Source organism: Mus caroli, chromosome 5 (assembly GCF_900094665.2).
Source record: "Mus caroli chromosome 5, CAROLI_EIJ_v1.1, whole genome shotgun sequence".
In the NCBI taxonomy this organism is placed as follows: domain Eukaryota; kingdom Metazoa; phylum Chordata; class Mammalia; order Rodentia; family Muridae; genus Mus; species Mus caroli.
The window spans coordinates 15,532,489-15,548,312 of record NC_034574.1 but is presented as its reverse complement, the minus strand read 5'-3'; the positions used below and the strand labels follow the sequence as shown (position 1 = coordinate 15,548,312).

At 39.7% G+C, this 15,824-nt stretch overlaps 1 protein-coding gene across 7 annotated transcripts in view; it reads right to left on the bottom strand.

Moving 5' to 3' along the window:
- Magi2 (membrane associated guanylate kinase, WW and PDZ domain containing 2) overlaps positions 1 to 15,824 on the bottom strand; it is a 1,402,993-nt gene that overhangs the window by 180,356 nt on the left and 1,206,813 nt on the right. For all 7 annotated transcript variants that reach the window (XM_021161942.2, XM_021161940.2, XM_021161941.2 and 4 more), the window contains one exon: positions 2,362 to 2,393. In XM_021161942.2, coding sequence (XP_021017601.1) covers positions 2,362 to 2,393 — 32 coding nt within the window. The remainder of the gene's footprint in view (positions 1 to 2,361; positions 2,394 to 15,824) is intronic.

Genomic DNA, 15,824 nt, shown 5'->3' with positions numbered 1-15,824 from the left:
TTTGAGGAGTGATTTACGTGCTAAGGGTTTGTGCACTGGCATCTGCTTTCCACAGTGATAGATGTTTATATGTTTGAGCTCAACGCATTCAAACACTATTGTAAGCACTTTCTGTGGATTAACTCAGAATCCCCCCAGCGACAAACAAGAGGGTGTTAGCATTACTTCCATTTTACAAATATGGTCCTTGAAATGCAGAGGTCTTAAGGAGCTACTTTAAGGTCATAAACCAATAAGGAGAAGCAGCGGCACTTGAACCCAGGAAGAATGCTTAAGAGTCTGTCTACATTTTAACTGATTGGATGGATCTTAGTCCAAGGAGTTTTGTGTAGCTATGTGGAGGACATCAAATCAAAGGCCTTGCATATTTACTCAGTCTGCAATCTGGAGGTCCAGGCCTGAGCTCTTGTAAAGATGCACAGGTTCGGGATTAATTGTACGTTGGGTTCTATAAAGCCTTTTGGGGAATTATTGACTATGGGCATAATTACTATAATGATGGCAAATGCTGTAATTATGCCAAATGACATAATTTGTGTGACTGTAGTACATGTAAGGAAATCACTAGATTGCATAATTGTCACACTATGATGAGGCTGCAAGGTTTCTGGTTAAATCAAATGTGTATAACCCCAGAGCCCAGATTTGAGTTGGGAATGGAACTATTTAGAAGCCGGGCAAGATACACCACATTTCATGTCATGCACTTAAAAATACCTCTTTCAAAGTTGCATACATCACTAAGTGATTTACTAAGTTCAAGGCACCCTGATTTCCCTCTGATGTATTCTGTAGACCAGCTGAGCAGAGTCCTAAGTGAGGATCTACTATATGCATGTCCTGCTTTGCCACTGTATCTGTCCAGCTGTAGGATTTAGACATTCTATAAGGGTAGCATATTCTAAGTCACAGAAAAAGGAGATCCAGAAAACCAGCCTGGCTTAGGAAACATAGGTGGTTGATACTGGCATAGGTTTGGTGTTGAATGTCCATGTAGTAAAGACTTGGCCCCTGGATCATCATGTCTGGGAAGTAGTGGGATTTGGGAGAGAGAGAGAGCTTGCCAGGAGTGTATTCTTAAAGAGGACTGTAAGGCTCTAGCCCTTCCTTTTTCTCTTTGCTCCCTGGATTGTGATGAGAAAAGCATTCTTGCCACGAGGTGCTGCTTGCTACACATGCTTTGAGCATCCCGGTCAGTCAATCATAGACAGGAGCCATCATAATAGAACCCAAATAAGACATTCCTCTTTGTAGGCTAGTTATTATCTTGGGCATTTTCTTATAGTGTTAATACAACTTTGTAGTTTCAGCCTTAGGGCAAATGAAGACTCTAACTGCCAAGCCCACTTAGCTAACCTAGTTTTGTAAGATCATTATTGGAAGTCACTAATTTCCTATGTTGGTGTAACGTTTCAGCATCTTTAAAATGGAACCAGAGAGGTTAGGTGATGATGGCAGAGGTCGCCAGTGTCTGAAGAAACTTAGAAACACTACTCTAAGTGATTGTCATGTTTACAATGTATATATAAATATATATGCAGGATATATTACTTATCTATACAGAGCTAGAATGTAAGTACATACACACACACACACATATATATATTTCTTTCTATAGACATCAGAATGTAAATAAAAATGAAAACAAATGTTTGGAAACCAATTTAGTTTGTAGGACAAGCCCTTCAGCCCGATAGTATGCATTTGTTTTGAAAATTTAATGTGACTACATGACAATATAGTATTTGTGATAAGGAAAACAAAAGGTTTATAAGGTATTTTTGTCACATCATATTGAAACTGTAATGGGGACAATTATAGAAGTAGAAGATGAGTTATTCTTGTATTGGATGGTTGGAAAAGGTGACCCTGCAGATATGCATTATCCTGGTAGTAGTGATCTGCAGTATACTCTGACTGGGAAGGCTCAGAGTATATTGTTAGTGTCCTTCTGGGTCATCATACCTTACAGTCCATATGTAACCAGCATTAATTATAACAAGTACGCATTAAAAGCTATTACTAAGTTGTTAGAACATGAAATTGGAAACAGGTCATATTTAGTATTTTGTTCATAAGTATCCTTTGTGTCATAGTTAAAAAAATACTTTTAAAAATCAACTATAAGATACAAATTTAGAATATAAAACATTTAAAAATGGGCATAATTATAGAAAATAACATGGCTTTTCCCTGTATTTGAGGACAAGAAAGGGCAGAAATCACACAGGGTCTGTTCTTCTGATACCCTGGGATCAATCTCAGGGCTGGAAGAACATTTAAGGTCAATTCCCTGTTTTATTTAACAGGCATAAAAAAGTAGATAGAGATAAAGAAAGACGCATGGGAATTCCAACTTACAGGCTTTGGAGTTTTCCATGGAGAAAAGAAACCTGGAAGAGAGAAAACAGAATTTGAGCTTTGAAAACACATCCCACTTCCAGGCACACATTGTACGGTGTTATGCGGATTGTATTTCACTTCAAATGAGCTTAGAGCACCACAGACCCTCTGAGGGCTGTATGGCTTCTTCAAGGAGCACAAGGAATCTCTTGGGAAGTATGTCACTGAGACTATAAGGAAAATGTTCTTCATTTGGCAGCTGGGAATCCTGAGGTGCAAAAAGAGTTGTGTAGTAATGGCAAATGTCTGCTTCAGAAGCCCCAACCTTGAGTCATGCTTAGGGGTCTTTGTCACCCAGCAGGAGCAGGAGAGATGGAGAGAGTAGACAGGTACAACGTTAGAGTTTTTAGAGGTAAATACCCTGGTTTAGGGTAGGAAATAATTCTGAGGTTTTGGACCTATTTTTTGTACTTTACAAACAACAAATATTTGTTATTCTTATATTTAAAAAGAATTAATACATCTCTATGAAGATTCAGGATCATGGGATGGAGAAATGGCTCAGTTGTTAAGAGTGCTGGCTGCTGTTCCAGGGGACCCAAGTTCAATTCCCAGCAACCACATAGTGGCTCACAGCCATCTCTAATGGGATCTGATTCCCTCTTCTGGGTGTGTGTGAAGACAGATCACTCACATACATATAAATAAATACATTTTAAAAAGACTCAGATCTTATTAAATCTTGCATGCTGCTGCTCTCCACTGATGCCCTTCTGTTTCAAGTTTCTATTTTCTTTATACCACGATGCTAGCACATACCATGCCAAGCAGGGCAGTGTTTGTTTTTGAAATGGAAGGGAAAAGATGCTTCAATATAATGGCGTTGGTACTGACATATACTGCCCCTAATAATCCAAAACATAATCTGCCATGCCCAAATTACCTTCTTCTCATACCATATCTTCTCCCTTTCAATAAGTTTTGCTCATATTAATATTAGGTGAGGTTTAATAAAATGTCCAATAAAAGTGAGTCATTTAGACTGTACCTCAAACCATGTTTATCATCTTTAAAGCTGAGACTTCCAAAATGGGAAGACTTGACAACCATGACCCATTTACAGGAAAAATCTGCAGAAACGCGGACACAGAATTATCTAGATGCTTAAGCAATCCAACTCGGGTATGTCAAAAATGCTAATTATCCCTCAGTGGTCCAGTGTGGGAAGATGATCCCTTCCATAAGAAGAGAAGACACTGTAGTTTGTCACGTGTTACAGCCTTCTGTGGAACAGCTGAGCCGGTATTCAGATGTCATCACCACCCTGGCAGATTAACATTTGTCTCTGTGCCTAGGTCTTTTTTTATGCCCTAAAATAAGTTCTAGTTAGTGTGATTTGGCTATAAGGACTTAACCACATTCATTTTTAAAAGAACTGAGGGCAGAACTTGAAGACTACATACGTGGTTTCCCTTGACCATTCTGTAAAACGCCAAAGACATTAACCCCAAGTTTAGATGTGTGAAAGGAGGCTAAGCCACTCAACATTCTCTTTGTCTTTTGAAAAAAAAATTGCCAATGAGAGTTGTTCTTTTTTGAGAAAATATATGGCTTGTACATTTTTACAATATCCAAACATTCAGATTTCCTTTGCTCCCCCTATTCTGTATGGCATCAAGCTGCTGAGTTACTTGCCAGGTCCTGGGAGTTTCTCTGACTTTGATGTAAAAGTGCTGAAAGTGGTCTCTCTCTGTTATGGGGGTGGGGGTCTTGTCTCTACATATGTCATTAAAAAATTATTCCTCCTATGGAAGATGTATAATCACCTGACCCCTTGGCAGTTATGATGCCAGAACCGGAAGGGCCTGAAAGAGGCATAGGCCAGGAGGCGGGCCGGATGGTAAACCTATGGCCTTTCATCCTCAGACACTACAGTCTCCCTCCCTACGACGCTTCCCTTCGGGCTGGACCCAGGACTTGGCTGTTCTCACTGAGCTGCTTTCTGGACTATGTCTATTGCAGACAAATACTGAGTGTCAGAGGCTGCCCTCTCTCTATGTTACCAACGAGGAGTTCAGAGAGAGGTAGGAGGAAGTACCAGTACACTTTCTTATATTTCTTTGGCAAATTATGCTATAAACATTTAAACCAATCTGATAAAAAGCATGTATACATATACGCACTTTAGTCTTAAGTCAGAGGGTCATGCTTTCTACATGATTAACCTCCAGTCTTCTGCTTGGCCTCGCTGACAGACTATAGAAATACTATAATGGACTGGGTCAAATATTATATATTATAAAGGTGTCATATACTATAATTTCTTCATGGCCTCTCTAGGAAACCTAGTCTATTCGAAAGAACATTTAAGGAAAAACACTCCAAAGAAAAAAGTGAAAACTTTTAAGTTGTTTAAGAGACATTCAAGTTATTATATTGAGGTTTATTTCTGATTTTGTTTTCTGGTGAGCGGAGATCACAGACTTCTGACAACTGGGAAGCCTCACACATATACACTTCATACTTACACATATCTGCGGATACTGACTGTGTGCAGTAATTTCTACTTACACCTTTATTGAAAAATTGCTTGCTGCATTTTGTTCTTGCCTTTTCTACCTCAGGGACACTCGTCCCCTGGTTTCCTGAATCACACACATTTTTCCTGGTGCCCTCACTTTCCCTGTCCTGTGCATTTTACGAGGCTTGGTTTGACGAGACAGGTGTGTTTTTGGCCTTTAACTGCTTACCCCACAGAAACAAGAAGGGATATAAACTCCTCTTCCTCAGGTCTTTTAGAATAAGGCCTTCCTCCTTCTAAAACCAAGGCCATAAAGAAAAGGGATTTTTTTTTTCTTTAAAATAAGAATGGTGGCTTCTTTGTATTTTAGTTTCTGGCTTTTAGTTCTCTCACTGCTATAGGATTTGAATATTAGACTTCTCCTGAGGGGTTAATTATTGTTTAATTATCTGTCTCATTATGTGAACATCGGTCATTTACTGTCTGCCATGTTCAGCAGAATTTACAAATTCAAACACATTTCATGAGTTTTGAGACCACAAAAGCAGATGACTTCAAGGTATCACTCCGAACTAAATACAACATGAGTTGTTACAGACGAGAAAGTTTAGATGAACCGGAGAGAGAAATTCAGATGCATTCACATATAAAGTATACTGGACAACTATAAACAACAAACAAACAAAAATAAATAAGATCTGGTCACTTTGGAGTCATATAAACTTGAAGTACTATATGCAACTCCACCTCACATTGAATTATATGTTAACTAATCACAGCTGTAAATAAACTAGGGCACACAGTTGCTGGGTAAGATAGAACAAGTCTAGCTAAATGTACATTTCAGGGAAACAATTTTGCAGCCCAAGTATGTCTCATATACAGCATGAGATATATTTCATGGACCATAATATTTTTCTTGCCTAAATTTAAATTTAACTGTGATTTTGATATTTTTATTTACTAAATCTGACAACCCCAAGCAGGAACGAACTTATATGAGTTAGCGAACATTTAAAAAGCAGCTGGCTTCTACTGCATGTCAAATCCATCCTTTTCTGTGGGACAAAGCATGAACTATTTACTATTTCCTTCATTGTCTGGAATCTTGCTTTAGGAAAACCTGAGAACTCTGCATGTTCATAGATCCCTGGGTTGGGTTGGATGCTTGTTCATCAAGAATTGGACAGAGGATGGGACTGCAGAGATGCAGAGCCCTATGGCCAGAATGGACCCAGGACTACTTCTGCATCGTGCTGCTCTAGGCCACAGTGCTTCCTCCTAAGCAGAATTCTTAGAGTGGCTCTTTTCAGTACAGATTTCTGACACTTGATACTTCAAGTCAAAGGAGCATACTGAGAAAGAAATCAGGGAAACACTTCTATTCACAACAGCCTCAAGAGTTATCTAACCAAAGGCTTATACAATGAAAATACTTTAAGACACTAAGGCAAGAAATTGAAGAAGACACCAGAAGGTGAGAACACCTCCATGCTCATGGACTGGCAGGGTTAATATTGTGAAAGTGGCCATCCTACAGAAAGCACAAACAGACTCAATGCAGTCTTCATCAAAATTCCAATGCAACTTTTCACACAAAAGGAAAAAAAATTTTTAAATTTCATATGGAAACACAAAAGACACAGGATAGGCAAAACAATCCTGAACAATAAAAGAATAGCTAGAAATATCACTAGCCTGGATTTCAAGTTATACTATAGATCTATAGTAAAACCGGCATGGTACTGGCATAAAAATGGACATATTAATCAGTGGAATAGAACTGAAGAACCCACATAGGTCTACACATTTACAAAGAGGCCAACAATATATATTGGAGGAAAAACAACAACAGCAACAAGAAGCACTGCCACCCAGCATCTTCAATAAATGGTGCTGGTCAAACTGGATTACCACATGAAAAAGGCGCCAAGTTGATCTTCACCTTCCATACTGTGTGAAACTCAACTCTAAATCAAGCAGGAGCCTGGTCTTCTAAGTCTGACCAAGGAGAAAGGAGGGATAACCTTGAACTCGTTGGTGAAGGAATGGACCTTCTCAATAGGGTCCCAATGCTCAGACATTAAGGCCAACAACTGACAAATGGGACTTCAAGGGCACTGTCATGCAGGCGAAGACAGCCTGTACATCAGACCGGGTTAGTAGCCAGACTACACAAGGAACTGAAAAACTAAACATCAAGAAAACAAACAACTCAGCAATAAATTGGGGCATGACATTAAATAGAGAATTCTCGAGAGAAGACAAATGGCTGAAAAGCACATACAAATATTTAACATCCACAGCCGCACGGGAAATGCAGATTAACGTTACGTTGAGATTTCAGCTTCCTCCAATCAGAATGGCTGTGATCTAAGGTAAATGCCGTGTGCCGGTGTGCGTGTAGGGAATGAGAGACACAGATTCAAGCCTAATGAGAGCGCGAACGGGTTCAGCCAGTACAGACATCAGTGTGGAAACGTCTCACAGACGAGGAATAGGCTAACCCAGGATACAGCGAGATACCTGTCTGTTCATGTGCACGGATGCTCATTCACAGCTATGAAGTAGAAACAGCCTAGATGCCAATCAACTGGTGAGCTGATAATGAAGAAATGGATACCTTTACACAGTGGAATGCTATCAGGCAGGGGCTAAGAAAGACAAAATTACAAAATTTCCAGGTAGACAGATGGAGCTGAAACAATCATTCTGAGGTAACCCAGGCCCAGAAAGACAAAATGTTTTATGTGTTATATCGTTTGTGGAAAGTATCTGAATCTTAGGTATGTGTATTCCATTTGGAATAGCCGTAGCCATCCAGGAATTAGAGGTTACCTAGGAGGTGGGTTTCAAGAGAGGGGAGAGAGAATACAGTGGTATAAAAGGCTAGAGGGGTTAAACGGGGAGAGAGATGAGAGGCAGGGGACAGGAGGGAACAGGCTGGAGAGCAAGTAAACACTGAAAACATCTCAAAGAAGCCATGCAGAATCCTACTACCAGAGAAGCTTTCTAACACACACACACACACACACACACACACACACACACACACACACACACACACACACACACACACACACACANCACACACACACACACACACACACACACACACACACAGACACACACAGAGACACACACACATACAGACACAGAGACACAGAGACACACACACAGAGTTTAACTAGAGTCATCCTGTAATGAGTCAAGATTGTCCCTACTACAAAATAACAAATGATCACTCCTGCCACTGGCCTTTTCAATCCTTTTGGGAGTTGGCAAGTGAGCTCCCATAGATGCCACACATGATAGGCTATTGCAAACACTGGCTACCTCCAGAACTCGATGGCAAACCCCTACTGTGAAGATACTATGCGCTTGACTCATAAAACATGGAGACATCCACTGGCATTGTTCTGGAGGGTCTCCCTATTGGGTAGCTTTTGTAGTGCTGGAAGGTAATTGCCAATTTTAGCCAGCTGTGAACTGTGTGAGCTACAACCACAACGGCTTGTGCCTCTGTGATAATTTACAGCTGCTTTCACAGGCTAACAGATTATGAACAGTCTGAAGATCACCCCGTTGAATAAAGGACCAGTACACATTGAGCATCCGCAGCGACTCACAACCGTATCAATGTGGAACAACGCCAGAAGAGCTTTTTGAGATTTCCCCGAAAGTTCTCCAAATAGAACTAAATCTTGAAATGCACGTCTGTTTCTCAGCTGATAGATATACTGAATGCCCACTGCAAAACGTGAGGTGATTCATTTAGCAGGAAAACCACCTAGACATATGATTCAAGCTTTAAAGGTTCTTACTGCATTTTCACGTATCTTTAGGATTCTGCAGTTACCAGGAATGATTGACAAGCCAGAGGAATACTTTCTAATTTCTTTCTTATGCAGAGGGAAAGGCATAGGAGCCATTTTGAAGGAAAGCCCCATTTCTTCACAGATTTTCACGCACTGTGTCATTGAAAGCTGTGTATCTCTTTGCTAAAGACCCAATAACGTGAACACATTTAGTAGTACTCAAGTAGACACTTATAGGCAGTCCTCGACCAGACAGTGCCTCAAATTACCTGCTTTGTAACTCTCAGAAGGTGTGAGAATAATATTACACGTGGCACAACGTATATTTTAAATTTTGATATTTTCTAGGCCGCTGTAAGATTCTCTCGAGAGCTTGATGCTGGATGGTGACATCCAGGAGCAATTCCCAGTCAGCGGCATAAGGAAAGGAGAACGCAGCCCAAAGTCAACAGGGCTCAGGCTTTCTAAGCCCTTACCTTTACCTTACTGTAGTTTTAACAGGATGAAGACTTTTTATAAGGACATAAACCCAATTCTGAGTCAAGGGTCATTGACACGCCTTAATTAAAGTGACAAATTTTATGTTGTATATATTTTGTCACAAAAGTGTAATTCTTTAAAAAAAAGATTTATTTATATATTTATGATTTATTTTATGTATATGAGTGCTCTACCTGTATGTACACCTAGATGCCAGAAGAGGGTATCAGAATAGATAGTTGTGAGCCACCATGTGGTTGCTGGGAATTGAACTCAGGACCTCTGGAAGAGCAGCCAGTGCTCTTAACCAGTAATTCTTAAAAGTGTGAAAAGTGAAGAAAAGAGGAAAAGGACAGTGAAGTAAGTGAATATCATTTGTATGAGGGAGGGAGGGAGGGAGGGAGGGAGGGAGGGAGGGAGGGAGAGAGAGAGAGAGAGAGAGAGAGAGAGAGNNAGANAGGCAGAGAGGCAGAGACAGAGAGAGAGAGAGTGAAGAAAGCAAGAACTGAGTTTTCCCCCTGTAATCCCTATGATTCCTACACACAGATATTTTCACCATATATATTATATATACACTCTATCTATCTATCTATCTATCTATCTATCTATCTATCTATCTATCCACTTATATTTAAACAGAAACTCACCTATCCCAGGTCAGCCTTAACCTACTTTCCCATCTCCACCTTCTGAGTGCTGGGACTCAGGCATGCAGCATCAAGCTTAGTGCTAGGGATGAGTTTACACACATGATTCCTGAGTTCTCAGCGGCGAGCATCCTACCAACTCAGCCAGAGCTCTATCTCTCTTGCGGTCACCAACACTGAGGCCCTTGGAGGACAGCCTCCCTCGTAGCCTTAGAAGCTCTTCAACGGAAGACACTATTTGTAAAAGGAGTCTCAAAGGGTGGCAGAAGCACCGAGGCCTTTAGAATTTCCAGTGAGAACTAATTTGGGAGAGAAAAATGCTTCTAATAAAGCTAATCCTTACTTTTTCATTTTCTCTCAGCCCGGCAAACAGACCAACCTATAAGCTTTCCAAAAAAAAACCAAAAAAAAAAAAAAAAAAAAAACCTGCCTGCCTTTGGTAGATGCAAGCTAGTAAGTAATGAGCAAATTCCCACTAAAAGCAAATTTCCACTAAAACCCATTTAGTGTTGCTCACCCCTCTCTTGTTTTGATGATTTTCTCTGTGTGTTTTTTCCTATTAAAATTCATTAAATAGCTTAAGCTCTGCAGTTCCCGTAGATAGTTTGTTTAAGCTATTTGAAGTAAGTAAAAGGACAGTTTCTCTTAATGAAACTGACCTAGGCTAAGAAATGACCTTTCCCTTAAGGGGTCAGGGATTAAACACCGCTGGCAATGCTCAGTTCCGCCAAGCACTTCATTCAGTGTGCAGGGGAAAAAAAATCTTATATTGCCTGCCACTTTGACCTATATTCATAATTTATAGATAAATTTTACACAATACCTATATCAAATTTTATGTTGTGAGGTTTTCTTTGCAATAAGTTAAAATGATTTTTCATATATTATATATAAAACATTAAAAAATAAAAACCATAAAACTGTTTTCAAATGTAATTGCTTCCCTGGCTTGGATTTTGATAAAGAGAACAATCTAACCATATCAAGAAATCTCAATGAGCATCACAAAGGATAAGCCTGAACATTCTTTTGATAAAATCAGGTGCACAATAAAAAGATTCAAAATAAATGAGGAAGACAAATAGCCTCAAACAGGGATGGACAGGAAGGGTAGTGTGAGTGAGGTTCAATGTGTGTCTAAAGAAAATATGATCAATTAGAGAGGACTTTCTTTAGTAACCAAGCTTAGGTCCCTCTGAAAGAGCAGCAAGTGCCCTTAGTGGCTGAGCCACCTCTCCAGACCCCACAGAGGATTTCGATTTGTGTTCTCAACAAGACTAGGGGCAAAGAGAGAAAAGTGGCTGGTTTTATGGTACACTGTAAACACTCACAAAGAAAATGAAGAATATCAAGACTTTGTAGTAGAAAAAGCTAAGCTCTGAGAGTTTTATGCACCAATGATAAAGGGTTAAACAGAAATTATGAAATAGGAGAGAAGAAAATTGGTCAGGGAGGACAGGGTAGACGAGGGAAACTGGGAGGGAGAGATAACACCAAAGGCTTTCAAAAAATCATATGGAAGTCTACTGGTTTTAGCACAGAATTATACCAGACTTTTAAAGGAGAGTTTATGCCAATACTCTTTATATTATTTCACAAAATAGAAACAGAAGGAACACGGTTTAATTTGTCTTATGACCCTGATACTTAAATCACACAAAAACCCAACAAAAAATAAAATAAAGTAAAATTACAGACTACTTTCTCTCCTGAACATAGATGCAAAAAATTCTCAATAATTACTTGCAAAATAAATCCAAGAACACATCAAAAAGACCATTCACCATGATCAAGTAGGCTTCATCCTAGAGATGCAGGGATGGTTCAACATATATAAATCAATAAATGTGATTCACAATAAAAACAGACTGAAAGAAAAAGATACATGTGATCACCTCATTATATGCAGAGAATGCCTCGGACAAAATCCAATGCCTCTTCATGATAAAAGTCATGGAGAGATTAGGATACAGGGACATAACTTAACAAACTAAAGGCAATTTACAATAAGTCCATAGCCCACATCAACTCCAATGGGGAGAAATTCAAAAGCAATCCCACCAAAATCAGAAGCATGACCAGGTTCTTGTTTCTCTTCATACCTCAATGTAGTACTTGAAGTCTTAGCTGGAGCAGTAAGACAACTACAGGTGATCAAGGGAATAGAACTTAAAAGGGAAGAAGTTGAGGTTTCTCCATTTGCAGATGGCAAAATAGTATACACAAGTGACCCTAAAATTCCACTAGGGAATTGCATTAGGTTTTTTTTCCCTTTTGATAAACACTTTCAGCAACGTAGGTGGGTATAAAATTAACTCACAAAATCAGTAGCCTTGATAGATACAAAAAACAAATAGACTGAGAAAGAAATTGGGGAAACATCCTTTACAATATCCTCAAAAATATAAAATATCTTGATGTGACTCTAGCCAAGCATGTATAGATAAACACAAGTCATCGAAGAAAGAAATAGAAAATACTGGAAGATGGAAACATCTCCCATGCTCATGGATTGCTGGGAGCTATTAAGACAACACAATTGTCCTGATCTCTGAATTGGGCCTCCCCCCCCCCCACCAGGAGAAAAGGGGGTCAAAACTGGGCCACCGACGCACCGCTCTGAGAACAACCACAGATTGTTCCAGCCCTAAGTCAGCGCAGGATGTCCTGACCACAAGATATACCCTGATACCACCAAGTTCCTGCTTGCCCGTGTAGTCACCAAAAGAAAAATTTCTGCTGCCCCATCTCTCCTGCTGAGAAGTACTTCCTCTTTTGCTTGTGCATTTCTGATGCCCCATTCCTCCAGCTGAGAAGTACTTCCCCTTTTGCTTGTGCATTTAAGCCTTGAGCCTTGCTGAATACAGTGACACATTGATGCCACTCAGACTGCTTCCTGAGTCGTTCCTGCACTTGGTGTCCGTCTCTCCCTCCCCCGATTTGGTTCTTAGGGGAAGGTCCCCTCGAGACCCTCGAATAACTGGACCTGCTGGACGGGTCAATGGATCAATAGGATTAACATGGTAAAAATGGCTAGCTTACCAAAAGCAATGTACAGATTCAACACAACTTCATCAAAATTCCAACACAATTCTTCACAGATCTTGAAAGGACAATTTTCAGCCTCATATGAAAACATTGAATAATAAAAGAACTGCTGGAGGTATTACCATCCTTGATTTCAAGATGTACCATAGAGCAATAGTAGTAAAAACTTCATGGGTATTGACACAAAAACAGACATATTGATCAATGAAATTAATTTGAAGACCCATACATAAATCTACACATGCATGGACACCTGATATTTGGTAAGGAAGCCAGATATACACACTGGAAAAAAGAAAGCATCTTCAATAAATGGTACTTGTCAAACTGAATGGCTGCATGTGAAAGATCGCAAATAGATCCATACTTATTACCCTACAAAAAACTCAACTCCTAATGGATCAAACACTTCAACATAAAACTAGATACATTGAGCCTAACAGAAGACAAAGTGGGAATTGTTGGAACATGGTCCAAGAATGGAGTTGTATGAAGAGAATCCTGAGGAAACGCTAAGAAAACAAGACAAGAGTCTTGTGATCTCAGTTTCTTCAAACACAGACATTGTTTAGGTTTTTTATATATATACAGAATATTTTTGATATATTTTTAATATTAACCCTCTATCACATTAAAAAAATGGGGTACAGATCTAAACAGAGAATTCTCAAGAGAGAAAACTCGAATGGCTGAGAAAAACTTAAAGAGATGTTCAACATCCTTAGCCATCAGGGAAATGCAAATCAAACTACCTTGAGATTTCATCTTAGACCAGCAAGAATGGCTAAGATGAAGCAATAAAACAAATGACAGCTCATATTGATTGAGGATGTGGAACAAGGGGAGCACTTAATCAGAGTGAAAACTTGTACATCCAGTATGGAAACTAGTGGGGATTTCTTCAGAAAGGTGGTAACTGATGGTCCTCAGGGTCAGGTATACAACTCTTAAGCTTGTACCCAAAGGATGCTTCATCCCACCACAGAGACACCTGCTCAACCATGTTCACTGCTGCTTTCTTCATAATACACAGACATTGGAAACAATCTAGATGTCCTTCAACAGAAAAACGGATAAAGAAAATGTGGTACATTTACACAATGGAATATTACTCAGCCATTAAAAAACTGAAATCATGAAATTCACAGGTCAAATGGATGGAACTGGGAAAAAACAATCATCCCGAATGAGGTAAACCAGACAGATATGGGATGCACTCACTCATATATGGATATTAGTTGTTAAATCAATAATGAGCAAGCTGCTATTTATAGAAACACAGAGTTTAGGTATAGAATGAGGGACTAGGAGGGAAACAGATCTCCCTAGGAAAGGGACATAGAATAGACAGTTATGAATGGATGAGGTGTTTCTGGAATGGTCAGATCAGGCAGGGAGGAGAATGGAAAAGGGGACACGGGGAGAGATGGCTCATATAAAGGACAATTTGAGTGGTGGTAGGAAAACCTAATCCAGTTGAAACTTCCTAAAACACACACACACACACACACACACACACACACACACACACACACACACACGTCTAAATGAAATCACCAAATAATGGGGGAGACAGAGCCACAACTGGCATCTCTTGTCACCAAATGAAGCTTTCAATACTGGGAATGGGTTACAGTTAGTTGAGTTGCTGGTCAAAGGGTTCCCATGGGAACCCCCAAATAACCCAGGCTGTTGCCAAGAATATCTGGGCAGCACAAAGTGGTCTTGTTGGGGGAAGAGAGGACACAACGTTGGGTGGGAAGGGGAGTGGGATGGGCTCTGGGGAGAGTGGGGAGAAGAGTGAATATAATCAAAACCTGTTGAATGACATTCTCAAGGAATTAATAAAAATATATTAAAAAAGACAACAAGCCAGGCTTTGCATTAAGGTTTTTTTTTTTTCATATTTTTTGAGAAACGTAGCTAAAAGTGTCTTTAAGTATTTTAAGATTTGACTATATGTCTGAAATTCTACTCAACAATAAATATTTATAGAGTTGTGGGCATCTGACAAACACTATGAATAAAACATCATAAAAAAGAAACCTTAGGGCTTTTCTACCAAGTCTCCTTTTACTCTCCTTTTGGGAAATTTTGCATGCCACACTTATTTTTTAAGACATGCAATAGAAAGATAACTTTAGCATTTTCCCCTGCTTGCTTCCCTCTTCCCAAACACTATGTAGTTCATCCCCAAATGCTATTTCAAGCCTTCTCTCCATCTTCCTGGCCATCATGATAATACATGGTATCTAACTTGCTTCAACTTAAGCAGTGGTAAATATGACAAGTTCTTGAAGGAAGTAATCCTTTAAAATCCTTTAATAGTTTTGATAAAACTAGACCTGTGGGTCCTGAATAAATTGGCCCCTATCCACTCTCTAGGCACCCCATGGTTTCCTCTTTGATCCCTTGATCGGTTGAGTAAGTCAGGCTTTTCAGACCACCATATGCTCCTACATGTACCCACCCTTTGCTAGTCTTTACTCAGCTACTTCTGATTCATTTGTGTGTCAACTTAAATATTGTTCGTTCTGCTGTAGTAGAGGACCCAGCTCCTATTACCTAAATATTTTAAGGAAAATATTCCTGGCCTTTGGTTTTTAACCAGTTTTTAAAATTATATGTTTCCATTTCACTCCACGTTTGTTCTTGGTGTGGTACTCATTACGGTTTGTGCTTTTACTTTGTACTTATATATGTACAATGTCTTTAATGTTTGGGCTTCATTGTATTCCTAGTAGTTCAGTAAAAACCAGATGCTAGGGCTAAAAGAGATGCCGGGGTTAAGAATGGTGAGGCCTTGAACACAGAGAAAGGCTTGCAGCTGGGTATGAGGTAGGCAGGTTGACTAGATAAGAATAAAGAGAGAGCCGGGCGTGGTGGCGCACGCCTTTAATCCCAGCACTCGGGAGGCAGAGGCAGGCGGATTTCTGAGTTCGAGGCCAGCCTGGTCTACAAAGTGAG